General features: G+C 42.1%; 2 protein-coding genes across 5 annotated transcripts in view; one reads left to right on the forward strand and one right to left on the reverse strand.

The window, feature by feature from the left end:
* MAP3K8 (mitogen-activated protein kinase kinase kinase 8) lies at positions 1 to 24,384 on the reverse strand. 4 transcript variants are annotated; one of them, XM_086862147.1, is made up of 10 exons: positions 23,569 to 24,326; positions 21,652 to 21,762; positions 16,953 to 17,079; positions 15,719 to 16,079; positions 12,410 to 12,574; positions 10,701 to 10,962; positions 7,924 to 8,030; positions 3,801 to 3,953; positions 2,926 to 3,172; positions 1 to 1,424 (listed from the first exon to the last, which is right to left on the reverse strand). In XM_086862147.1, exons 3-10 carry the CDS (start codon positions 16,985 to 16,987, stop codon positions 1,291 to 1,293), a joined length of 1,464 nt encoding a protein of 487 aa, XP_086718273.1. In that variant the 5' UTR covers positions 16,988 to 17,079; positions 21,652 to 21,762; positions 23,569 to 24,326; the 3' UTR covers positions 1 to 1,290. The 4 variants fall into 4 exon arrangements, with proteins under 4 accessions (XP_086718273.1, XP_086718281.1, XP_086718265.1 ...); XM_086862155.1 differs by having other exon boundaries at positions 22,531 to 24,326; XM_086862139.1 differs by lacking the exon at positions 21,652 to 21,762 and having other exon boundaries at positions 23,569 to 24,384.
* Positions 24,211 to 27,403, forward strand: part of MTPAP (mitochondrial poly(A) polymerase) — a 13,172-nt gene continuing 9,979 nt past the window's right edge. The window contains exons 1-3 of the mRNA XM_086862118.1: positions 24,211 to 24,555; positions 26,327 to 26,499; positions 27,069 to 27,302. Coding sequence (XP_086718244.1) covers positions 24,417 to 24,555; positions 26,327 to 26,499; positions 27,069 to 27,302 — 546 coding nt within the window. The 5' untranslated portion in view covers positions 24,211 to 24,416. The remainder of the gene's footprint in view (positions 24,556 to 26,326; positions 26,500 to 27,068; positions 27,303 to 27,403) is intronic.

Below are 27,403 nucleotides of genomic sequence, written 5' to 3' on the forward strand. Positions count from 1 at the left end.
TCAAGGCACTGAGCTGGATTTATTCATTTGACCATATCAGTATCAAACTAGAAATCATCTGTTTAAGATCATGTGTTAGAGAGGAGCAGCATTAAATAACAGACATGAAAAAGAGACTGTGCTTTAGAAAAGATTCAGTGTACAACATACACAGTATGCCATTTAACACAAATGCTTATAAAGAGTCATCCTAAGCATCAGAAAGAGTTTTATAAAAGTTTACGTTCTCATCCCATGGGATGTACAGAACTATGCAGTTTACATAGTTTTACTATCATCCAAAACATCATGTTTCAAATGTATGAGGCACAGCAAGAACAATATAATTCCATTTCCATAGGAACATAAACACTGCTTGTCACTAATGACATGCTTTCCAAACCGTAGCACTCACAGCAATTATACATGTGTACAATTTTTAAGTATTAAAAAGCAAGAGTTTGGAGCCTGCTTACTATTACCAATAGGGAATAACATTTGATCTACACTTGGAAATGATCATAGATACCCTTGCAGTAGTTGTAACATAGGAAGGAGTTGGAGTCACTGTCATACTTTGTCAGGGCCAACTTGCTGTGCAAATCCCAAAGCTAACTGATACTGCCAGAAAAAGAGTCCCTCAACCCACAGAGAAGGGGACAGCTTCCTGCTTAGCTCCCACTGCCCAGGGAAGATGCAAAGTGAAAACATATCTGTAAACAAGTGATAATCTTAAATCTGTAAAAAAGTGATGATAACTCCACAGACAGCTGATAGAAATTAGCTCAGCTTACGGGGGCCCTGATTTTCATTAAGAATGACTAGAGACTGACTAAGTCTTAAAAAAAGAACAAGACTGAACCAGTCTTTGACTGTTTAAATAAAGGGTTTCTATTTTTTTTTTTTTTTTGAGAGGGGTAGCAGGAAGGTTTTCTCTAAGGACAGCTCAGAGAGACTGAATCTTACAGCCCACATGCTCAGTTATATTTTTTCCTGACATTATGTGCAAGCATATATTATAAGTTTTACAAAAGTGCAAGGCCCAGCACAGGAAGATATCCTGGATTAAGACATTCCCAGCAGTGCTCCTTTTGCCATCTTCTTCAGCAGACACACAAATATCACTGCTTGGGATCAGCTTATCAGAGCCCCTGAGGGTTTAGCTTAATCATCTGTGCAATGAAACACTATTCACATTTGACAGCCTATAATGGCAATAATTTTATGTACAAATTGGAAAATCAAGTCTTAAAATCAAGTTTTAAGAGGTAGAGGTCCATTTCTGACCCATCAACACAAAATGTTACTGAGTCAGTCATATTCTAAGGCTGGTGGTCCCCTAACAATATTGAAGTAACCAGCTAGAGCTCCAAGGTCTATGTAGAGTGATCTTTGTCTCTTTAGCAGGTCTGACTCCTCCATGCTCCCGTTACACAATGAGGAATCTAAAAAGAAAACAGAGAAACCATGTCATTACTGCACAAATAGCTGTTTCAGTTCATTTTCATGTTTGTAGGTATTACTGGAATATTTGGCCTATTTTTTAATCTTATTAATCTGTGGCTTAGAAAATTTTAAAATACAACATAAATCAAACCTCAAATAAAATCTAACAAACCAACCCACAACTCTAGGACAAAGAAAACAAAATACTTTGCAACTGAAAACAGCAAGTGTGCTCAACTACTTTAAAAAAGTCTTCATCAGCAGGGATAGCTAGGCAGAGCTTTATCATCCTCTGAGCTATAGTGCTGGAGGAGAATTTGGTGCAAGAAAAAAATCTGCTAACTTTCTGCCAACTGAGAATTCTGCTTCCTCATAGGGAAATTTTCATCTAAACACATGACATCATCTTTGTCTGGGTGTGACAACAGAGAACAAATACAGGACCATCAGTTTCAGATTTTTCATTCCTTTTAAATCAAGGTCTGAAAAGACAGATTGGGTTTGCAGTGGCAGAATTCCCCTGAATACTTGTATAATGAGTGCCTTGGAATCTCAACCACCTATAATAAAGTCCAAGTTTAATGTTCAAATATTCTTTTCATTTTCAAAAGAATTGATTCAGATGGTCTGAGCTGGTCAAAGGATTATGCACCCCCAAGGCAAAATCTAGAAGATACAAGGCCATTCTAAATTTAAAAACTGTGACTGATATCAGTGAATTTGTTGCAACAGATACGCATTACAGCACCCAAAACTTTGCACAAATATATTTCGAAATATTTATCCCAATTAAATAAACCACTTGTCTGGGAAGAGTCTTTCAATGCCTTTTGTCAGAACCCTCCAAATGTATTTGGTGAGTAAAAGAAAATAATTTTGAAGCCTGTTGGCAGGTTGTTGGCACTAAATCTCGCTTAGGCTTGAAAGGGCTGTTTCCTACCTAGCTGGTGTATTATCCTTCATTAAGCACTTACTAATGCACAAGGGCAACAGCATTCTATCCCACAGTCATTCTTGGTTTTGAAACAAGGGGCTTGTGCTGCTGACACTCAGCAACGTTAGTTATAGTTTTGTGTGTGTTTTTCCTTAAAAAGGGAAAGAGTGTTTGATTTGCTGGTGGTTGTTGGACTTTGTCATTGTTTACAAATCAAGAGTGTCTATAAAACATCTCTAGTACAGTGGCAAATTGAGTCCATTTGGGAGAACAATCTATACTTCATGAAGTGCCCGCAGTGGTCGACACAGCTTTTCCAAGAGCCAGACCTTCCAGAGCCCCGTAGAATTCAGGCTAAATTCCTCCCCATTGAAGTCAATGGGCGTTTAACAGATCACTTAATGACCTCGGGGTGTGATGGGTGTGATCTCATCTGACTGGGATTTTCACCGGTCACTTCTTAGATGTGTTTTGAGTTTCGTTGGCTCCTTACCACTCATTCAAATCAAGATTTGACACAAAGTAAAGCCTACAAAGCATAAGGCAAGTGAGCCTGATCCCATTACCTGTAATATTTTCTGGCAGCTGCAGATCCTTCCTCGCGAGCAGTCTTTTCCTTTCAAACAACGCCGAGTCCAGGCTCTGGCACCGCGGCTGCTCTTCTGGGGGTGGGTGTAAGGCTTCGTGTTTCAGTAAGTCTGCTGCAGACAGCCTGTGATTAGGATTCCTGTCCAGCGCTGCTTCTAGCAATTCTCTCATGGAAGTGCTGCAGTCCTCAGCAATATCCTCTAAGGGGGGAGCTTGCTTGTGTATCTGTTGGAATGAAAAAGACCATGGAAACCGTTATTCCAAGAACAGTGGAAGAGGAAGTCACGCATAATCACATGAATTGTCTAGGAATTCCCCAATTAGGACTCATCACCTCCCTAAGTAGGGTGGATCAACTATAACAGAGCATGCAAGTACACAAAATCCACTTTTTAAAATTCAGATTTTATAATAAATTTAAAAACTCAAAGAAACTTTGAGTAAGCCTAAAATCCAGTGCAATGCAAATTCACCAGATTTCTGTACCGCACTGGATGAATCAGAGAATCATATCTGCCAAGGCTCCGGTTTTTATCTGCAACTTCTAAGGAAAACAGACAAGTAGAAGACAGATTGTTTCAATCAAGTCTCACACTGATCTAACCCTGTCCTTCTAGTAAACCCAAGGCCTGTAAATTGAAACACAAATCACAGAGACAATTCCAGCTCAGTCTCTGTCTTCCCCTAAATGATCAAAACCCACTTCTTCCCTCCCTCCCTCCCCTGAAGCAAAAAGGATGATATCATCTCTCCGACAAATATTTTGATAGTTTTTGTATGACTGGAGCTTTCCCAACAAGAGCACAGGAAACCCTTCAACTGATAGTGAGCTGGCTCTGCTAAGGACACTTACAATATAGAGGTAGGATGGATATGCAGAACGAGGATATCTGTTCACCCAGGGTGGGATGCCTGTTTGCATATGAATTATAGTAGCTCCCATGCTGTAGATGTCTGCTTTTGTTGTGTGGCCTCTGCAAAGGATAACTTCAGGGCTCATGTAAATCTGTGAAAAATAGTTAAAAAAAGAAAAAGATTACTCAACAGGGGAAAACAAACCAAAGACACTTAATTACCATTTTGTGATCCTGGAAACAACCCCTCAGAAGGGATGCATCCCACCAGTACCTGCAAGCACCATTTGGGATATAAGATTGTTCTGTTCTGCATGAGTACAGCCAAAGAGACAGTACCTGGACAAACTCATATTCCAGGCTTGCCCTCCTCAGACAGGCCTCAACTCAGTTGCTGTGGGCCTTAGCTGAGCTGTGAGAGGCTGAGGTTCAAGCCATGGCTCTGCCTTGTTCAGAGTAGCAGAAACCCCATCCCTCCACAGCAAAAGCAGGTGCCTGAATTGCCAGTTTGTTTAGTGGGGCACTGCTGGGACTACTCCATTCTGCTTGAACAATGGCTGGGCATGAGCTAGAGAGGATGAACTGTACTGAGAGCCACCCTGATGGGGGTAGCAGCCCACTCCTCAGACTCCTGTTACACAGAATACTACACAACCCTTCTGAGCAGAAATAACATATATATTCCTTCTTGTCTTCTTTACTCTTCTTGCCTCCTCCTTCTTATTCAGTAACCTCCATGTTGGAGCATTATCCTGAGAAATGTGATAATAAGGAATAAGCCAGGTCTAGGCAATGCTTAAATTAAAAATTAGGTGCCCTTTCCACCAGATTATCCTCAGAGCAGCTATGAAGACAAGAAGCCCTCTTCTAACCTTTTTCCAAACCAAAAATTCTGATCTTTCCCGATGGAAACCAAAATAGTTTCCTTCCAAACATTTCATTTGCCAAGAAACATTTGAATTTGCCAAGAGTCTGAAGAAGGATCTTGGAAGCTCCTGCCAGCAACAGGCAGCTCGGAGTACAGCTGCAGGAGAGCCAGCCAGGCAGGATGCAGGAGGCACACCCTGCACAGCTCTGCCATCACCACTGGCCCGGGGAGCAGGTTTCAACACCACAAGGGCACAGCCCACAGCACAGCAGGCTAGCAAGCTACCATATTTGCTTCTGGTTTCTACTTTTCCCTCACCAATTTCCCTCTAAAGGATTCAAACAAACTTTAATTAGTTCAAGTCATCCTGACACAAAGGATCACATTAAAAGCCATTAGCTGACACAAGGGCAGGAAGTTAAGTCATCACCACATGGTTTGATTGCTTATTGCCACAGATTGAGAACGGCTGTAGGGCTCACTCAAATTCCAAGGAATAGTTCCTAGTAAATTACATTCCATATCTGCAAATAGAACTTGTGATTGAAAGTGTGTGCAAAGCCTCAGCAGGTGTCTGCAGCTGCTACTGACTTATCCATTGCTTTCCTCAGGGCTAAGAGAGAATCAGTGCATCTGCACCCTCCACCTTTAAGTCTCATAAGGAGAACAGTTCTAATTTTGTAAAAAGAAGTGTTTGGCAAATAAAGTGCAACTTGTGTGAAACCTACATAAGCAAAAAGCAGCTGCTTCAAGAAAGAATGTTGGCACAAGCTCCTGTCTCCAGTTAAGGTGAGAAAATGGTTAAGATGCACCTTGACTGCACAGTGACAAAAATCAAAAATGAGCTCTGAAGCTCTGATTTCAGACTGCTGTCACCAAAGCAGGCAGCTCAAGCTATGCATAACTTCCCGTTCTTATTCCTTCTGACTTGTGGGCTGGCACTTGCCTGCCAGTCAGACCAGTGTCACAGCCCAGCTAAGAACCAGTCCCCTCTTCATGCTGCACTAGTTTTAGTTTAGCATTCCTGAAAATGAATCATACCTTCCACACTCAATAAACTTTTGCAGACAACTTTTTACCCTCAAATGGTTGTAACTGAAGCTTACATATTTTAACAAAGTGGCAGAAGCATAACAGAAAGAGTAGCAGCTGCCTAGAAAAAGTATTTCCTGCAGAGCAGTTTCATAACAACCACAGTTTAATGTTCTGCATGACTTGTACACAAAAGAAGCAGCAAGAGTTTTTTTCACACTACACCATCTAAACAAAATTTATCTTTCAATCCTGTTGCCCAGAATCGTAACTACTCATTTTTATAAACACAAAGAAGATTCACTACATTCAGACTTTCTGTGCTAGAGGAGTGAATAAAAATCCTAACTCCCAGAAAACATAAACGGGACAAAGGTTAGTCCACCTGCTACTTCCCTCAAGGACACAAGTCCCTGCCAACACCAGTTGTAAGAAAAACCAGGCAGTTCACAGGCACAGTGCTGTCTGTCAGGAACAGCACGACAGCTGTACCACTTCTTAAGGCTCCATAACGAAGGGTGCAAAACTCAAAGGGACTTTGGAGAGCTAAGATCTTACTTTGAAAAAAAAAACCAAAAAAAAAAACCAAGAAAGCCAGACTAAAAAGGGCATTTGTGGGTGAATTAGGCACTGTGGAGAGGAAGAGGCCTAGAATGAAGACTGTGAGCTGAAAAACCTATAGGAAGCATCAGTAACATTAGCCTGGAAGTCTTCCACTGGTATCTGAAAATCTCCCTTCCCAGTGCTGTCTCCCCAACCTCACTTATGGCTGTGATGCTGCGGCAGGATTGCTGCTTCCCTGAGGCAGAAAACACCAAACATGTCCATATTTCAGGGTTGGGGGGACTATCAGCTTCCTGAGGACAGGACTGCAGGTGTTAAAGTGTGTGGAAACATTTTTCTCCTATTAAATGAAGAACTAAGTGGTTTTCACTCAGCAAAGTGAAAACACTGAAGTGTTTTCACTTTTCACTTGTTCTTACTAACACAACCTTGGCCTGTCCTCCAAGACCCAGAAGTGGATCCTCACCAGTCTGCTCCAGAATTATGGAAATTTCCTGTTTACACACATCTCCATCACTGGGAAATACCCTACTAACTCATACCTACCACTGTTCTTATTCGCATTAGCAGCACACAAAACCCCCTTGAACAAACAAAAAACCCCAAACCAAAGTAAAAACCCCACAAAGCTCACACATGAAGTGTGGCAGAAAGCATGCTGCTTCCAGTTCAGCAAGAATTTTAAGCTTTTAACTCCCCTAACTAGAAAGACATTGAAAATAAATATTCAAGTGTTTTCTCAATTATCTTGAAAAAACACACAAATGAACCTGACCTTCTGTGGAATCTTGGTTTATCCTACCCTTCTAAAAGTGAAATGTTTTTTGTCAGTTACACAAAGATCTCCTCTTTATACACGTGGAAGACTATTAAAAGGGTAAGTGCCAACATTTCAGCTAAAGTATTTCCTGTAAATATTCTCCTCCAGACACAGGAAACACAAATACCACATCTGCAGCAGCTATCCAAGCTCATTGTTGCTGCTTGGTTGTTTGCTAAAACTCCAGCCCTGGAAACCCCTCGGCAGGAATGCAGCCCTAATGGAGAGCAGAATCTCAAAGTTACTGAGAACATTTAAAATGACCCCACCTCTATCACTGTAATGTCTGAGCAATTTTACCAGATAACTGTGAACCGTGCCATGCACAACCTGTGAAGAACCAAAGGGTTGCATGTAGATGGGGAACGGACCTTAGAAGGGCTAAGGAATGAAACTCAGACACCTGTAATTTCTGTGGTTTTGAAGGAGGAATCAAAGTACAGTATTGAGCATACTATATACATACAGATAAATATATATCCAGTCTATAGTGAGTATCTCAGAGGAAATCTTTGCTACAGCAAAGAACAAATTCCTGTTTGAAGTGTCTCTGACCAGCAGCTGAAACACTGCGAACAACCCTCCTCAGAGTACTGTTTGACTTCATAATTGCTAACAAATGGCACTGCAGAGAAAGTGACACAGCTTTCAAAGCATTCCATTCAGCAAGTTGAAAATAAAAACATAATTGAGACTCCATTAATGTTTGCAACTTTTTTATAGGTTTTATAGCAACTGTTTTACCCATGCTTCTAAACCCTCAGCTTCAAATTTGAGCTAAACACCACAGCCATAGGACTAATGCAATATAAAGCCTTTTGTCCCTTCAGCTTCTTACCTCTGTTCCTCTAAGGTCTTTGGGATAGTAAATGTCTTCAGTCATTTGAACACTTAGGCCAAAATCGACCAAAACAGCCTTAGTTGACATAAAGACAATGTTGCTTGCTAAAAGAAAAACAAAAATTACATAATTTAAGTGTCTGACACGTTTGGTATTTATTTTACAACACTCCTGTTTCATTCAGATGCTAGCCTGCAAAGGGAGAGAGATTAGCACAACCACTCTCTACAGCCAATATCCTTCTAGACAAAATAAGTCTGGTAATGATTTGGTTCAATTTTAAATAATACATTAAAAATCAAACTGGACTGGTTCACGTAAAAGAATCAATGTTTGGTCATTTTTTTAGCTTAAAATTAAAATAAAAGATGAGAGAGAGGAAAAGGCTGAGGGTAGAGGAGGTAGGTAGAAGACTGGTAGGCAGCACAGCACAGTTTAATGGTCTCCAAGGTGGAGATCGTGCAGTGCAGCTCTGTCTATAAACAGCACAATTGTTTATAACACCAGTAAGTTTTTCTTTTAAGTGAAGACAGAAACAAAGGGTAACGAGGGTGCAGCCACACCAATCACCTGCACCGGTCAGTGAGGGCAGCTCAGCAGGACAATACAGGACAGACAATAGCTATAAAAGTAATAGAAGACTGAGCATTTCAAACTCCCTCTGAACTGCAGTAGCATCTAGGAGCTTAATTTACTTTCCTTCATAGAACTCTGCCTAAGGCACAACTTTGTACTCAGAGGCTTTGTTTGCAGCTGTATTTCTGATCAAATATTTAAGAATGTAGTGCTCAGTGTGAGCCTTGAGAAATTGTTTGCTGTTTCAGAAGATGTAGTAAAATGAAGTCTCCAAGTTACACAACAGAAACACATTTCTCTTCCAGGAAACTGTGGGCTATTTTCCACCTTGACAGTGCCTACCATGACCACCCAGTGGGAGGACTGACTTGATTTCAGCAGTTCTGATTCCTGCAGCAATGCTTCACACAGCTGCCTCCTTACTAACAATAAAGACTACATAAATCTGTAATTTTAGGGATAACTTTGAAGATATGGATTTTAAACACCCATAACAGATGGTGCAAAGGACCATACTGCCACAGTGCAGCAGGATCTGCTGCCTGCCTGGGATCATACCAGTCCCAGCTGCAGCTGATTTTGGACTGAAGCTCCCCCCACCAAACAGCCTGATGGTTTAACTGCTCTCCAACCAAGGGTTAAAATGAGTGGCAACACTGAACACCTCCCAAGAACCATAATGTCTTCCTCCTCGTCTTTGCTAAGGGCATTTTTTCCCTCTCAATAAAATCCTCATCTTCTGTATCAGCAGAACAGACTTAATTGCAGCTCAAAAGCAGCAGATAGAGTGAAGAAATAATCAGAGGTTTTGGGAAACATTCTTTTCTATTGATTCTACCTGGGGAGGGAAAACACACACTGCTCCCTGCCTGGAGGTTGCCTTGCCAGGCAGTGGGCATGACTCCCCCTCAGGCCTGGAGTACTCAGCTCACCCCTGGCACCAAACAGGCAGGAGCATGGTCAGGGCTCACCCCCTGCACCTCTGGACAACCACGTCTGCCCCAGGCAACTTCTGCCTCATCATCTGCCCTGCAACCACCAACACAGGAAAAGGCTGGGAAAAGCAGAACACACTCATATCCACCACATTCACAATGGGCTGGTTCTACTACTGGATGTAGTAGGCTTTGGGCTGGCTTGGTTTTTAGATGGTTTAAATAATGTCTTTGTTAGAGCCATTTAAAATAAACCCACAGGAAAGACCCTTACTACAAATAAGAAAGGAAAATTAAGGGAAAAAAATAAGCATTTTTGTAGCCGTCAGAATCTCAAAGGCTTACATCTAAACTACTGACCCATACCTAATGAAAAAATAAAACCCCAAAACTGAAAATGCAAGACTGAAATAAAAATTTAGCAATTTCTAACCATCATCTTCTGTGAATTATTGTAATGCTTCAGTCTGAATATTTCTACGTTCAACCCTCAAGTTTAGCAAAATAAACTCACAGAGATTATCTGTGGGCCGAGGTGGTACTGGGAGAAACAACATTTAATACTAATTTAAATGCAACACATGAAAATTAAATTTTAAAGCAATTTAATATTAGTATATTTAATTTAGACTTAACATCAATGTTTTATTATTTATACATGTAAATATCCAGTTTTTTAAAAGCAATTTTTCATTAAAATATATTTATATTTTATAAATATTAAAATATATCGAATATATCAAAAATATTTTATATATTAAATCTATATAATATATAAAAATACTTTATATATATATAAAAAAAATTTTGCTGTACTTCTTGAAAGAAAAAAACAGCACAAATTATGTATTTGCTTCCAAAGTGTCTCAAACTGAGGAACAGATGTGTAAAAATGTAAAACCTAAAAGAAGGTGTGAGTTGAAGGTGAGCATGGAAACATTCAGGATGAATTTATTTTGAAAGCAGGAAACTTTGGCTGAACACAGACTGATAAGTTCAATCTTTAGCTTTTTTATTTAAATTGAGTTGCCCATGAATGGCACAGCATCTACAACTTTCTAATTACCCTCTCTGCTGGAATGAATTAATAAATAGCATAAGTAGCTATTATCTCCAGAACTTGACCTTGCCATTTGTGAGGCATTGTACATCCCTCCCACTTAGAAATGTAAGGCTATGTGCCCCAGCTCAGTCCCAGGGACTCCACCAGGGCCCCAGCCCAGCCAGGACCAGAAAGCACCCCAAGGAATCACACAGACGTACGTTTGATATCATGGTGGATAATCCTCTTTGAGTGGAGAAAGTCAAGTCCTTTCAGAATATGCTTTGTCACCCAAATGATTTCAAACTCTCTCATAGGACCACAGCTCTCCAGCTTTTCCATGACAGATCCTCCCTCTCCAGCTTCCATGAAGAGATGGATCGTCTCATCCCACAAAATAGCGCCGTATAATTCAGCAATGTTTTCATGACGGAAACATGCCTGTATTTCAACATCCGATGGTTTGAACTGTTCCACTGGGACCTAGGACATTGAAACAAAGCCACAGTTATCCATAATTAAAACAAGTTATCCATGTGGACACTAATTTTTCTATACATTAACAGAAAATAAGGAAGTATAGCACTTGTATCCACTTCTTAAAATAATGAGCTTTACTTTGCTCCTGTGACTTGTTTCCCTTTGCAGCTGAGAGACATCCTGTTAAAAGTTGAGAGATATTTTGGAATTGTGCCCAAATAAAAAGTGAAATCTTCCAGAAAAAGCAATGTAGCAAGAGTTATTCCCGTCAAAATTCAGTGATTACGCAAAAGCTTTATGCAAACTTCCTGGTGAAGGAGATAAAATTCCCACTGTTTTTTCCATTAGCTTTGTGCACTCATCTGCACTACCAGAACTACACACCCACCTGACAGGTGGATCGGTGTTTGCAGTGCTTAGGCCCATTAATGACCTCAATTCAGTCCTTATCAGCACTGGTTTATGGCTTACAAGAAATGAAACCTGCTTTGAAAGGAGCACCAGCAGCACGATATTTCTTTAAAAAGTACTGATGGCAGATTGCTGAGACAATAAAAGCAGTCTGCTTACACAGAGAAAAGCTACTACTGCTCTGTTTAGTTTTCTTCCCTCGGACCCATGTCTGTGAACTAGAGAAGAGGCTCATTTATTTCAGTGAGAAATACTGTTTGCATTTTCAGAAACATTAGTATACTTACTTCTGCAGTGGGTTATGCAGGAGCAGCTAACAATCTGTCCCCTTGTGAACACCCTGGCTGCAAGGGAAGGACATACAGCTGCCTGCCCAACTCACACACAGAGTTAATACAGGTTGTATTCATGAGCTGGGGGATATAGAGCAACTGTTGTCATCCCAACTGAGCTTTTACTGGCCCTGATATTTACTGCTCAATTCAAAATAGTATGTTAAATGGAATAGCTGGAAGAAAATGTTGGCTTGCATAAAAGTAGGGCAGTGCTCAGCAGTTCTTTTGAGGCATCTCACAACCTTAACTCCATCAGTGCATAGAACACAGAGTTGCACATACTGAATTCTCAGTTCTTAATATCACTGGAGTAAAGAAAACTGAAGTCTAAGCACCTCAGTTGAAGGACAAGAGCCTAAAACTTCTGCAGCAGCAGGGCTTTGCTCCACATTCAGCAGGGACAGGATCTCATACCAATATTTTACCATAGCAGGACAAGTAGAAAATCTACTCTGCACCACACCCCACATGCCAATTACACACACTTCTAGGTACTTTCAAAATGATGAAACATTTGCAGCTTTAGAGCCAAAAAATTAAAACAAGCTAACAGTGGTGTGCCTTTTCCCCACCTTGTTTAGGCCAGCAAAACCAAGATGATCATCAGCCAACAGTGGAATTTGATGCAGACATATTTGAAAATATACTGTAAGTAGTATGTTATACAATATTTGCTCAGAGATAAAACTACTGAACTAACATACCAGTTTGCATGCCATTCGTTTCTTGGTTTCTCTGTCTTGGGCTAAGTACACTTTCCCAAAAGCTCCCCGAGGAATAAAATCAGAACCAATATTCCTGTAAGTCAACTTCCATGGAAACAGGAGAACATCTGAGTCAATTTGATAGCGCCCATTCTTGGGTGTGATCTGTAGAGTTAAATAAATAATAAAAAAACACAGTGAAGTTAAAACTACTTCAAATCTAATTAATTTTATACATATACTGGAAAAAAAAAAAAATCACTTATGTGTATGATGCACACGATCTGCTTAGTAGTCTTTATTTAGTAATGCCAAATGAGAACAGCATGTGAGGTGTGGCATTCATTCACAGCCCAGGCACCCACGTTTCTCTTCAGTGACTAACTTATGAAGTGTAAGTTGCAATTGTTTTGAAACAACAACAACAGCAGCAGCTGGGTTAATGAAATTACCTACCTCTTGTTATTAGATTTACCTGCACATGTTTGTCCTTCCTGTAATCTTGTTATGCCACATACCTGTTACTCACAGGTTATCTTATACAATGTGAGCAAGAGTTTCAGCATTTCCTAATATCACATGTACTGCTAGGAGTTTAATTTTCCATTGTGTATTGGAGTTTCTGCTGCTCAGTAGAAGGCCAAAGAAGCCTGCCTTGATTTTACCAGCTGCTTTCCTCTAGTTTTATACCACAGTTTAAAAAGAAGAGTGGGAGTAACATTGGCTCTCTAGATGGGTAATGCTGGGAGCTTTGGTTCTTCTCTACAACCAGCTAGGCAAGGAGGGGATTCAGGGCACCTAAGTCAGTATCTTGCTCTAAATCTTTCTCCCAAACAGCTCCCTCCCTCTGCACGTGACAGAGAGAAACCAAATGCCTAACAACAGTCATGTGAGTACTGCTTGATCTCTGATGTTGCTTCTTCAGTCTCTCAGCTAAAAAATTAATATTTCCTATTAATATGCTTCTAATTGTTTCAGCCAGTATCTGGAATATCATTAATCTCCTTACTGCTACTTTTTCAAGATTCTTGAAGGGATGTAAAATCACATCAGGGATATTTATCATTTCATACCTGTCATAGGGCCTCAAATACTCAGCTCTTCAGATACCCTTTCTAAGATAAAAGTGGACCAGGAAGATTATTTGGCTTACATTTCTATTTAAGATAGAACTATAATCTTTGATTCTCAATCTACCTTTATGCTTTTCAATTAGGAAAGTACCTTCTTGACTGCTAAAACTGTCATTTGTGATTTGTACCTAAAGAAATAAATTAATTCTTCTAAGTTCCTAAATCTGAGGAGTATAAATTCTTAACCTTTGGCCAAGGGGATATGGGGGGCTGTCCTTTAATAAAAAGTATTCTGCTTAAGATAGAGAGAACAAGTCTTCCTTCTATTTATTGGAGTCAGAGTAAAGCAATCTGTACATATCTAACAATCTGAACATCTTGCTTGCCTATTTCTTCATTTCAAAGTGTTGAGACTAATCCATATGGGTTACACCTTATCCTGGAAAGGAAGAGATGCCGAGCAGAGCTGATTTACAGAGCAAGACAGCGATGACCGCCACACCACGTTTTCAGGAGGATTTTAGGACTAGCTCCTAGCCTGACCCTGTGAACATTTGTCTGTGGATGCCATGCATCTTTCAGTTCAGTTTTAACTAAAAGAAATCCAGCTTGTGCACTTCAAGACCCTTTGTGATGCAAGCCACAGTGCAGTTGGGGGAGTCACCAGGCAATCAGAAACACTCCTGACCCTAACCAAAATGCTGTAGATATTTACAGAGAAATATCTGTAATACCTACTGAAATGCATCCAAAAGTAATGCCCTGCCTCCAACCCTCAGTTGCATAATGGGATCACGTGCACCTAATAGTACTTGGTTCATACCAATTGTATGCATCTGTAGAACCAATATGCAAGCAAAACAACCATGAGCATGTAGAACAGTGTTGACCCTAAGTATAGAAATATTTCATGTCACTAAGTGTCACTTCAGTGTTACAGAGTTGGAAAGTGATTGTTTTGCGATACTGCAATGCTCCCTCCAAATCAGAATAAAGGAACACCCTGAGTAACAAGCAAGCCTCAGGCACTCAGTGTTCACATATAAAATACATTTCATATGAAATATATATCATATGCAAGATATTCAAATATATATTGTATATATAATACATAAAAATATATTTCATATCCAAGATATTTAAGATTATAGATATTGAACATCTTAAAAAATACTGCAGCAATACCAACATACATAAACAGAATTCCATTGCAACATTCATTGTTCCCACAGCAAATGATCTTAAACAAAACTTTAATGACACTAATATCCAGAGATGCTTGTAGAAAACTAAAAATTTTAAGGAAAAAATTAACATCTCAAAACAACACATGTATATACTTGAATTCAGCAGTGTGAGATATTACATAATATCTTAACTCTTAAAATCACACTTGACAGTATGTGTTTTTTCTCCTTACATTACTACTGTTGACGTTTCGTGCAGATAGAGCAGATTTAGGAACTATATCATTAGATCCTAGATATTTATTTTTGGAAGTTTGCATAATGAATGTTCATAATGAATGAATGTATGAACACAAGGTACTAGAATACTCTTACTATTTCCCAGACCTGTAAATCATCATAATTCACAGAATCATAGACAGGCTTTGGTTGGAAGGGACCTCAAAAGATCAGCTAGTTGCAATTCCCCTACAGTGGGAAGGAACGTCACCCCCTAGGTCAGGTTGCTCAGGGCCCCATCCAACCTGGCTTTGAACACTTCTAGGGATGGGGCAGCCACAGTTTCTCTATACAGTCTGTTTCAGAGCCTTGCCACCCTCAGAGTAAATAAATGTCTGCACTTTCAGTTTAAAATCATTCCTCCTTCCTATCACTACATGGACCTTATAAAAAGTCATTCCCCCTCTTTTTTATACAAGTTGTGGATTTTATAAGCCCCTTTTAAGTACTGAAAGGACAAAACGAGTTGTAGATTTTACATTTTGACTGCTTGTCTCAAGTTTGTATTCAATACTGGGAAATGTTTTCTAACCTCCAGGGATACTAGGAGATAACAGAGTGGATTCTTCTGAACAACAGACCTTTCTCCATAGCTGCCTGAGACTGCAGGGGCTAGACTTGATAGGTTTAGAGACCCTTTCCAGTCTCAGGGTTGCACAGGAAACCACAGCCTGTTACTCCTTTATTTAGAATCATTAAAAACTTCTAATTCCTAAGGTCTATGAAATGACATTCAGTATGAAATGACAAAGTAAGTAAAACAGACATACCATATTCAAGAGGATTCCAGATTCCTGTTGTCTGCATCCTTTAAATTGTTTTGCAGTGTTAGACACCTGATTTGCAAAAGCAAGCAGGTCTTCCACAGTCCCGTATTTGACGGAGGACATCAAAGAGACCTCCCTTTCACAAAACAGTAATGATTCTGCATGTTCATCGTTTTGATTTGCCTCTTCACACATTGTAATTAAGTTGTCTTCGTAGACTGCAATGTCTTCACCTGGATAATGGTTTTCCATGATGGCTATCACCTCAGACATATTTAGATCAGCTAGCAACAAGTCAATCTCCTCTTTGCAATCACTACCTGTGCTCATATACTCCATTACTGTCCACTTTGCAAAATCACTTCTGGAAAAAAAAAGAAACAAACTCGAAAACACTTTTCACTGAAATTTGTTTTAGCAAAGTAAGAATGAAAAGGAGTTATCAGAGTCATCAGCAGCCCACCATTATACAGTTAGATTTAAAATTAATAACTTGTATTATGAAGAAAATCAAAATTAGGATCCTGGGTGAAGACAAAATGGAGAAGGACTTGCTAGCGAAATTTATTTAGAGGTTTAGCTAACCTCTCCTGTCATTCACTCTTGGAATTTACTATGATAAAGCTTTCCCTATGAGGAACAGGTACAGTAAGAATACACCACTGTGATAGATATGCAAAAATGAAGGAGCACCCTCAATACAAACAAAGGAATTCATTGTTTGGAAAAGAACAGAGACAGATATGAACATTCTCGGTTTATGTCTAAGTTTGTATTGACAATTTATGTGATGTATTCAGAAAGAAGGAAAGGTCCCAAGCAAGGTCATTCCATGAGTAATAGGCATCTGTTAGTATCATTGTACACAGCACAACTGTTGCCACCTGAGATACAAAAGCCATATTTTTTTGCAAATAACTGGTCAGAACTAGACTTGAACTGAAATTTTCACCCTGACTTTCAGAAGAAAGTTACAAACTGAGCTATCATAAAAGCAATGAGCTTTTGAAGTGGTTTCCAGCAGTTTGTTCTGTTCCCACTAATCCTACCAGTAACTTGTAAGGTTACTATTGCAACTATTTTGCTGGAATGGATTTACACCAAGCTGGGTTCACCTTCCTAAAAAGTCCCTTTCTATTCCAGAGAGTTACATATTCAAGTTAAAAACACATGCATGGCCAGTCATTAAAATACTAACACAAATAGCTTCCAACACATAAATGTCTAGAGCACTTACCTTGTATTTAACCTGATTACATCACTCAAGACCATTTAAAAACGTCTCAATAGAATCCCTGAAGTCATCATGTTTTTCTGAACCCGTATTTACCACTGATGATAATTTCACAGTGTTCTGTGGCAGTCTATTAAAAAAAGCAAAACAAATAAAGCCATTGCATACCAGCTCAAGCAGAAGGACAGGTTTGTACTCATATATATCATTTGCTTCATGGAAAGAAGAGCTAGTAATCATAAGGCTGAGATAACAGGGGATTTTTCTGCAGAAAGAGATGACAACTCAAGAAAGAATCAAACCACTGTATCATCCAGATTTCCAAGTAGTAATGAAAAATAGTTTTTCCATGGCTAGGTCCCGAGTTTTATTCTCTCTATCTCATGCTTGCTTAAGCAAAGAATAGGACCTCCATTTCCTTTAGCAGAACTGACTACTGCATGCCCTCTTTAGAGAGCTCTCATTTCCCATTTTTGTAACCCACTGCACCATCTATTTTGGGCAAAAGATAACAACTAGGCAAAAAGACACTTTAAAAAAAAAAAAGCAGCAAACAAAACCTTATCTCAAGGACAAGCAGCAGACTCGGTCCCCAGAGGCCATGGAGCAGGTACAGTTTCTGGTTATGATCACTATCTTTCTTACCCTCACCACAAGGACGTAAAAGCTTTGTGGCACATATTTCTCATGGGTTAGAGTATTTACGTCAGCTCTAATGTGAAGAAAACCAAGTAAAATGACGTGTCTGAGCTGGCAAAGAAGTCAGACCACATGCTGAAAATTCAAAAGGCAGGACAGGACAGCAGATGCAGCATCAAAAGAGGCAGTGCCTGTTCCTTTTCAAATTCAGACCCAAACCCCGTGAGTGATGATGGCAGAGCAGTACTGTGCCCCCACTGTTCCCCAAAGACAGGCACAGCAACTTTCACCAGCACTCTACACCAGTTCATCCAGCCCTAATCAACCCACACCCCCAGCATTAGGGCAGCCAGGTTGGAAACTTTGTGGTCAATAGCACTACTTGATTGGGAAAAGATGCTGTGGGTGTTTTCTAGCCCCTATCACCTCAGCTTGCTCCATGACCAAGCTATAGGCTGTTAACAAAGCCTAAACGTGGTTACTTTTTAACAGAAATGAGATTTCTATCCTTCCCCAGAGCAGGACTTCTATTCATTGTTTGGGTTTTTTGGTTTTTTTGGGGTTTTTTTTTTTGTTTGTTTGTTTGTTTTGGGGTTTTTTTTGGTGCTGAATTAGTCAGGTTCAAAAGAAAAGAAACAGTGCTGTCATAAAAGGAACCAAGAGACCTCATGTGTAAAATCAGGTACAGTTACAAACTAGTCCTGAGGGACTTTCTGAAGAAAAACATGAGACTCTAGATGCTCTGGTCTTTTGTGGATAAAGACAAATACATACCACAGTAAAACTAATTTACTCTCTGACAGCATTTTCACACACAAAGCATCTGTACAGATTAGACCAAATGTAGCTTTCTGTAAGTGACAGCTCTGCTCTGCTCCTCAAAATGTTCCCAGACTAGAACACAATACTTACAATACTCTTGGCAATTTCACTGCTATCCAAAAAGCTCTGAACAACATGAAGAAGTAACTATAACCTGCATATTCTCAGTTCTGTGCTTTTAGTGCCTGAGAAAAGCTGCAAATCCTTCACCTTTACAACTACCTGAAAGGAAGAGGCAATGAGGTGGGAGCTGGACTCTTATCTCAAATAATAAGTGATGGGACGAAGGGAAATGGCCTCAACTTGTGCCAGGAGAGGTTGGATATAAGGGAAAAATTTCTTCTCTGAAAGAGTTGTCAAATACAGGATGCCCAGGGAAGTGGTGGAATCACCATCCCAGCTGGGATTTAAATACATGTAGATGTCACACTGTTTAGTGGTGGGCTTGATAGTGCTGGGTTGGACTTAATAATTTTACAGGTCTTTTCCAACCTAAATGATTTTCTTTTTCCCTACATCTAGCAAAGTCTAAGCACCAAATATTTACACAATAAAAGCAGTTCCTAGACTATAAAAGCTGATTTTTAAAATTATAAGCAATTTAGTATTATATTTCCCCTACAGGCAAAAAAAAAAAAAAAAAAAAAAAGGCAATTTTCCAATGGAGAACTCACTCTTTCTATTTATCCCTGAAATTCTGTACTAGTATCTGTGGTGGGCACTCATGTAGTATTCTAAATCATCCTATATAATCTAGGTGCATGAAGAAATGACATCACTAATTATGCTTTAACTAGATTCTCAGCTAAAAAAACTGGTTTACCTGCAGTGGAAAAATAAAACTGCATGCAAACACTTAAGTCAGTTGCTGAAGCACAAGACTCTTTCTCCAGTTTTGCCAATATTTCAACATCATCACATGAGTAATTTGTAAGCCAAAGGTTTATTTCTCTATTCTCTGCGTAGCTTTTCAACCACTTTTGCCTAAGAAGTGTGCTGCCAGAGACCAACCTTATATCCATCATATTAAGTAAAAGTAACTGGATAACAGACTTCTGAGCCCCTGTGGGATTTTTTGTGTGTCAAGGATCAACAGTGGAAAAAATTGAACAAAATCTACAATAAAAATAAAATTTAAAAACCAAAACCACACTAACAAAAACCCTCAACACTCCTCCTTCCCAAAAGAAAGCTAGCCACAAACTGCATAGACTGGCTCAACACAATCATACACCTATAATAAAGATCTTTTGTGCTGCTTTTATAGAATAATTTTCTGGTCTAGGTGACAAGTGACTTCACACTATAAATTTTAAAAAGTCCTTAGTTACTTTTAAGAAAACTTATCGACAGGCCTTGAAAAACACAATCCCTCTGGGAAAAAAAACTCTACTGTTAAGGAAGAAGTATCAACAATTTCAATTTCGACAACATTTCACATATTCACTTGGAATAAGAAACCCGTGAGCGCAGCCCCAGCCCCTTCCTGCCCCGCAGCCCCCGGGGACAGCGCAGGTGCCGCAGCCCCGGCGGCTCTCCCGGCACACGGCGCGGCTCGGGAGGCCGAGGCAGCCGGGGACCTGCCCGCGACAGCGCTGCGGCCCCAGCCGGGCACCCGGGCCGCCTCCTGCCAGCAGCGCAGCCCCGTCCCGCAGCGCTCCATCCCGCCGGGGCTCTGCCGGCGCTCCCCCTGCCCTGCCCTGCCCTGCCGGCCCCGGCCCCGCTCACCCTCCGGGAGAGCCCGCGCCGCCCGTCCGCCCGCAGCCCGCGCCGCTCCGCCGGGTCCCGCGGGGAACTCCCGGGGGCGGGGAAGGCCGCAGGTAGCACCGCCCGCCCCTGGCCGAGGGCGGGGGACCAGGGCGGCCCCGGTGCCGGTTTCTATTTCGGTTTCCCGGCAGCAGCAAGCGCCGCGCTGCCCTAACCCAGCCTCAAGCCCGGCCAGCGATCGCCTCCTGCCTCAGCGGTGGCATCGCCCGGCGTCAATGGCTTGTCCCGGCTGTGGCACCGGTAAGCCCTTTTCCTACCACCTCACGTTTCCGTGCACACCTAGAGGGCGTCCACCAGCGTCCGAGTTTAAACATTATCTGAATCAAAGTTCAGCTGACACGCGGGTGGAATTTAGGACAACGATGTGAAGAATTTGTTGGCGGCGGTAGAATTAGAATACTCCGGGACACAGTAGTGTGAGTTGGGTTATTGCTAATTTGGGCACGACTACCTTTTATTTTTTTTCCATAAGGAAGTAATTCTTGCAAAACTGCCCAATAGCTCCTCTTCAGTCAGTTAGTTTGTAAGGAGGCAAGTAAGTAGTACCTTTAAGAAAATCAGCTGCCAGAGCACTAGGAGCTGAAAACTTTAATCTCTTTCATGGTGTCTTTCAAGAAACACAAGACGGATTTTTTTGTTCATTATCTGCAGTGTAATGACTATTTGCTTACTGAAGTCAATGGCAAAACCATCATTATAAAGTTTCAAGACAAACATTCACCTTAGGCTTCACTAATACAACTTCACTTCATACAACTCCTTTTCTGTTTATATTCTCAAGATATCCTGACTCCCTTGTTTAAAAGCTTTATGTTTGCTGCCTCTGCTAGGGCATTCAAAATTATTCAAAGTATGTCACAAATGACATTCTGAAATGTGCAAGGGTTTAGACTCACTATAGCATTCTCATTTCCTTAGGATCGTAACTATGTATATGGAACTCTGCTAGCAGGGTTAACCTTTATACATAGTTTCTTTTCCAAACTATACAGATGTTAAACACATTGGCAAACTTCTATAAGGATAAGGTGTCTTTTTTGTTGAGTTTGACCTTGTTCAATTGCACCATCCAGTGCATTTGCTAAAAAAAACCAACAAAAAAAAACCCGAAAAAAAGGCAAGAAAGGTGAAGATGAATATAGAAAGAAAAAAAGAAAGGAAGGAGTGAAGAATAAATTAGGCTATAGGAGAGCCCAGACCAAGGAGAGGGCGGAATTGGCAGCACCTTGAAAGTGGGAGGTTAAGGAGGCTGAGTAACACATCCTTAACGTGCAGCAGCTCTCACGCTAGGATACTTTGGATATCCTCTTTCAGGAACTTGCTTGTGCTATTAGTTTTTCCAAACCCACAATTAATTTTAATGAAACCCTTTTCTATTTTTAGACCAGCTTCAAAGAGGGAAAGAGGAGGAGTTCCTCTCTCCACATCAATGAATTTAGGCAGGATAAGTCTTAGGATTCCAGAGGAAACTCACCATGAAGAGCTGAAGGAAACACAAGTTTGTACTCCATGGCATGTATAAGTAGGATATAAATTGAAATGCTCTATTTTAAAACCAGTCTAATTCTCTGTCTTAATGATCATCCTAGAATACAAAACCCAAATAATTAGGTCATAGCAATTACTAACAGACCCTGACTTACTGACAGGCTGACAAAAGTACATAAAGCACTGCACTGAAGACCTACTAACACACAAAGTGGCCTAACATACACTACAGATGTGCCCACAAGTTTTACATAAATGACTGTTTTTCAAAACCAAAGAAAATTACATTTTCTTCAGTACATGCCTAGGGAACCATGCTGCAGACCAATAACTGCTTGCTGGGTGCCCTGCACCTCTCTGCCCCAACCATCTTATTTCTGATGCCACATGCTGCCTTCACTGCAGTAACTTTGCCCTCACAGCCCTGGCCCAGGATCAGACAAACAGAATCACAAAAAAATCAGTTAGGTTGGAAAAGACCTCTGAGATCAAGTCCAACCTATAACAAAACACTACCATGTCGACTAGACCATAGCACTGAGTGCCATGCCCAGTGTTTCATCAAGTACCTCCAGAGACAGTGACTCAACCATCTCCCTGGGCAGCCCATTACAATGTCTAATCACCCCTTCTGTGAAGAATTTCTTCCTAATGTCCAATCTAAAACTACCCTGGCCCACCTTAAGACTATGTCCTCTTGTCCCATCGCTGGTAGCCTGAGAGAAGAAGCTGACCCCCACCTAGCTACAACCTCCTTTTCTTCAAGCTAAACAACCCCAGCTCCCTCACCCATTTCTCATATGGCTCATGTTCCAGACCCTTTCTCAGCTTTGTTGCCCTTCTCTGGACTCACTCCAACACCTACCTGAACTGAGGGGCCCAGAGCTGGACACCGCACTCAAGATGTGATCTCACCAGTGCCAGATACACTTCTCTAGTCCCACTGGACAACATCGCTGATACAGGCCAAAGATTTTACCTCCCTTTTTTAAGTGGTCAGTCTGCCTAAACATACATTAGACCCCCATCACCTTGGTGTTGAGGGTTGGGTGTCCTTCTTTTTGTTCCTTCTCAACTCTGGAATTTTTTGCCCATTAGTTGCGGGGGAAACTTGATGGCTGGTACTTGTTGGGTGCTTGAGAAACACAAAGCTTTTGGCTGGGCCCAGGGGGGAAGGGGGGCAGGGGAGGGCGGGGGCAGCTGGGGACTGGCTGGTTTCTTGGGCTGGAGAGCAGGACACGCTCGCCCGGAGCTATTGCGGCTTGGAGAAGGGAATTCGACACCACCCAGACGGAGCTACTGCTGCTTCTTCTTCCTTCTTTGTTGGTGGGCTTCGCACCCCGTCCTGCCGGGACGTGAGGCAGTGCCAGCCACCGCTGCGGAGCTGCTGACACACCTCAGCCACTGGCCCGGGATCCCTGCTCATCCCTGCTGTTCCAGCTGAGTGTTCCTCAGAGCCCTGCAGGAGCACCGGGACTGACTGCCCGAGGGAGTTTATGAAGCAAAGCCTCTCCTCCATCCCTTCCCGTCTCGGCCGAGAAGGCTGTCACGGGGTCCCTGGTTCTGTTTTGCTGTTAATGCTGTAGTTGTTGGTTGTGTGCCTTGTTATACATACTAGTAAAGAACTGTTATTGCTATCCCCAGATCTCTGCCCGAGAACCCCTTGATTTCAAAATTACAGTAATTCAGAGGGAGGGGGCCTCTTGCCCTCCTTAGCAGACACCTGTCTTTCAAACCAAGACACTTGGTCTGACCCTTTATGTTCACCCCCATGCCCACCCTCACCCTCCTGCCCTTGGCTGGCAGGGCTAGCACAGGGGCTGACGGCCAGCCCTGCCCTGGGCTGCTGGGTGCGTCCTCGCACAGAGCAGCCAGCTGCTCACACCCACGCCTCAGGCCTCACCTGGAAGCTCACAGAATTAGTGAATATGCTGAGTTGAAAGGGTCCCACAAGGATCACTGAAGTCTAACTCTTGGCCCTCTGCACAGGACAATGCCAAGAATCATACCATGAACCCGAGAGCACTGTCCAAAAGTTTTTTGAACTCTCAGGTTTCCTGTTGTGACCACTTCCCTGGGGGGTCTGTTCCAGTGCCCAGCCACCCTCTGGGTGAATAATTTTTTCCTAATATTCAACCTAAACCTCCCCTGACACAGCTTCAGGCCACTCCCTCGGGTTCTGTCACTGGTCACCACAGAGAAAAGCTCAGTGCCCGCCTCTCCTCACGAGGAAGCTGTTGACTTCTATGAGGTCTTCCTTTCATCTCCTCCATGTTGAATAGTCCAAGTGACCTCAACTGCTCCTTTCAAGTCCCCTGAAGGCATGTCATTATCTTCGTTGCCCTCCTTTGGATGCTCACTAAAAGCTTTATATCCTTCTTACACTGTGGTGCCCAGAACTGCACACAGGCCTCAAGGTGAGGCCGCGCCAGTGCAGCGCAGAGCGGGACAATCCCCTCCCTTTCCCGGCAGGCGATGCTGTGCCTGATGCCCCCCAGGACACGGCCGGACCTCCTGGCTGCCAGGGCAACCTGCTGGCACCTGTTTGTTCCGTGTGCCCGGAGCAGGCAGCTGCCCGCACCCTGGGCTGCCCGGTTAGGTTTGCCCCCTCCTACCAGAGCTCGCAAACGCCCCGGGCACCACCAGCCCTTCCTGGCGCCCGGGGCATTTCCGAGTGCACGGAGCCTCTTGAGCCCCGCCGGCCACCGTGGAACGCGGCGCCTGCGCAGAGACGGCGCGGCCCTGCCGGCCATGGCGCTCCGCGCGGGAGGGCCGGCGCTGGAGCTGCTGCGGGGCCGCCTGCGCCTCCCCGGCCCCGGCGCCCGCGGGCACGCCCGGCTCGGCCGCTCCGGCGCCGTCGCGCAGCCGGCTGCCGAGGAGCCGGGGGAAGGTAGGGACGGGTCGCCGGGCCGTACTGCATTCGCCGCGGGCCTCGGTGTCTCACAGCCGGCTCTGCCGGAGGGCGTGGGAAGGGGAGCGGCCGCCTGTCCCGCTCGGCCCCACCGGAGGCGCCGGGGCAGTGCCCGTGTCCTGAGCGTGAGTGAGGAGCCCCGCAGGGCCCGGGCAGCCCGGCCGCGCGGTGAGGTCGGCCTGTGTCCTCTCGGGCTGCAGCCCAGGAGGCTAGAGTCCGCTGTCAGTGCCCGGGACTCGCTTCGTTAAACGGAGACACCAGCTAGAGGTGAATCTAGTGACGGGGTTTATCCCGAGAAACCTCCTCAAAAAGGCATAGGAAAGTGTGACTGACGCCGTGTCTTTAGTGCAAACCGAGAACTAGCGAGGGGTGTCTTGCTGCTGTGCATCAGTGCCATGCTCAGACTGTGCCAAGGACAGCAGAGCCAGGAGTTATGAGATCACTTAATCTCTGTAGTGGCTAAGCATGTACAGGTAGTAAATCAGGTAAAAATCACAACCATTCTGGCCTAGTGCAGAGACCTGGTCATGTCATTCATCCATAGGACTTGTATTTTCTGCATCTTGGTCACTTCATCCTTCTCTGTTTCTGTGGAAACTGATATTTGTCATCATCATGAAGTGCTTCCTTAGTTTCCTAATGAAAAATGCTGTATAAAACTAGGCTGCTGAAAGAGCTCCTGTGGTTACTATTTACAAGCCTCTGTGAGAGCTCAGTAAACTTATAAAATGAGAGACTTTTATAAAAGAAATACTATCAAGTAATACTAACAACTGCCATGTAATGACTCTTAAAAGTTTTCTGGAGGCTGCAATATTCCATGGGTTCTTTAAAACCAAAAACATAAAGTAAAGAACTCTATACTAAATATTCCTGTGGCAGATGGTAGCTGCTGGGAAATGCTCCCCATCTTCCAAACCCAAATGACAAAAGGGAAGTATTAAGTGGCAAGAGCTTCACAGGCTCTGCTGATGTGATGTGGTCAGTGGATTAGTTTGAAAGCTATGCAGGGAAGTGATCATGATTTGAGATTTGGGAGATGGCCTCTTTGTCTATACGCAAAGAGGAAGAAAGTTCCATGTTTCTGGATGTTCGGCACATCTCAATTCCATGTGAATTCTGGAAGCTGTGAGCAGCAGTACAGATTGCCAGTAGTGTGATGAGATATGACTGGACTGTGGGTTTACTGTACTGGAGTAGATGAAAGTGTATTATTAAGTGAAAGTTTTGAGTAGGAATTTACTGTAAAGGAAGGTGCTGAGTTGTAAAAACAGCAAGTGTTGAATTGTTCCAAAGTACTGGTTTTGTGGTAGTGAAGAGAGATTATTTCAGTGAAGCTTGCCAGAGGTCTAGGCCTGCCTCACATCCTAGCTGGCATTTCCAGACTCCTACTTGTGTGCTTTTTTGATGGTGAACAGCAAATTAAAGAACAAACATTCCTTGTATTATGAAGCTTTCTGTGCACTGAGGGAAGTCAGTATTGTTTTCTTCTTACCTTTCTTACTCCTTGTTATTACAAATGTATGCATTTGTGAGGGAAATACACCTGTATTTCTTGCTTTCATTCATTCTTAATTGTCCTTCATTCGTTCTTCATTCTTTTCCGTTTTGCTGTCATGATCTTGGAGAGCCAGGACAAACCTTTGTTCAGTGGTTCAATCCAGAGGAAGAGATTAAGTGAGCTAAAACCAGCCATACATCTTTCTGTTTACGTAGAAAAGCCTTGACGCTTGCTTATTTCTTCTCACAGATGCTGAAGTCAGTACCAGAAAGAAGACATTTGCTGAAGTCCAAACAGAACGATTGGATCAAGCCGAACGGACTGTTTTAATTAAGTGCCCATCAAAACTTAATGAAAAAAAATTATTGCAGTACTTATCCAGTCATGGGAATGTTAAGAGTCATTTCTTTTTTGAAAATCGTGTAAGTAGTAACTATTTGTCCTGGTTTAGGACAAACAAAACAATGTAAACTAAAATCTAGACTTAGATGAAAATAAATGCCAGGAAGAAAATTTGATTAAGGCTGCATACATAAATTAAGCAAATTATATATACTTAATGCATTAAATCAGTTTTTATCTGAGAAGTTGATTTTTATTTGCAAGTCAGCTAAGTAAGACCTCTAAGGAATAGCCAGCAACCTGCTTTGCACTAAATCTTTGAAATTTTCACATAGCATCATTCATTGCTCTAACAATAAAGATACCTCTTTTTTTATGTGTTTCTTGAGTATTTCAGTTGTAAAGTTGAATGTAGTTCAGAACTTTTATGTTTAGTCCTTGCTGCCAAGAATAGCATGTCTTAAATACTTTTAACCTCTTATGAAAAAGCATCTGAAATGTTTTGAGGTATGGAACCTAGCATTTGGCTTCAGGGCTATCATATTAATCTGTCTCAGAAGCCCCAGGAACATCTGAGTAATATCAGTACAATGAGTTCAAGCATTGCATGCATTTATCTCACCCTTTATTTCCATTCTTAATGTTTTAGGGCATCAGTGCTTTAATAGAGTTTTCAGAGAAGAGCAGTATAGCCTCATTGCAGGATGCTGTTGGGATCCCAAGTGCTTCAGAGCATCATGTTGTCCCATTTAAATCAAGACTTTTTACTTTCACCCTGAAAAACCCAGTGAGTCAACACGTTGAAGAGACACCACTTCACCTCTCTCCTCAGTGTCACATTCCAGTGAAAGACCTTATTGAAAAGCTTTGTCTTGCAGACAGCGTAAGTAGAGGTTTCTAGATCTCTTTCTTAATTTCTAGATCTCTTTCTTAATTAAAAATGAGACATGTTCATTTCAGATTTGCAAGTGGTCATGTGAACCT

This window comes from Cyanistes caeruleus, chromosome 1 (genome assembly GCF_971803275.1).
Source record: "Cyanistes caeruleus chromosome 1, bCyaCae1.hap1.1, whole genome shotgun sequence".
Taxonomy (NCBI): Eukaryota; Metazoa; Chordata; class Aves; order Passeriformes; family Paridae; genus Cyanistes; species Cyanistes caeruleus.

Bases quoted from the DNA above. Each gene is read 5' to 3' on its own strand.
- MAP3K8 (XM_086862139.1), bottom strand. From the start codon at position 16,987: ATGGTCTTGAGTGATGTAATCAGGTTAAATACAAG. The intron at 8,031-10,700 runs GTACGTCTGTGT...TTTTTCTTTTAG, and splicing joins TATCCACCATGATATCAAAC to CAAGCAACATTGTCTTTATG. The intron at 1,425-2,925 runs GTAATGGGATCA...TTTTCTTTTTAG, and splicing joins GCTGCCAGAAAATATTACAG to ATTCCTCATTGTGTAACGGG.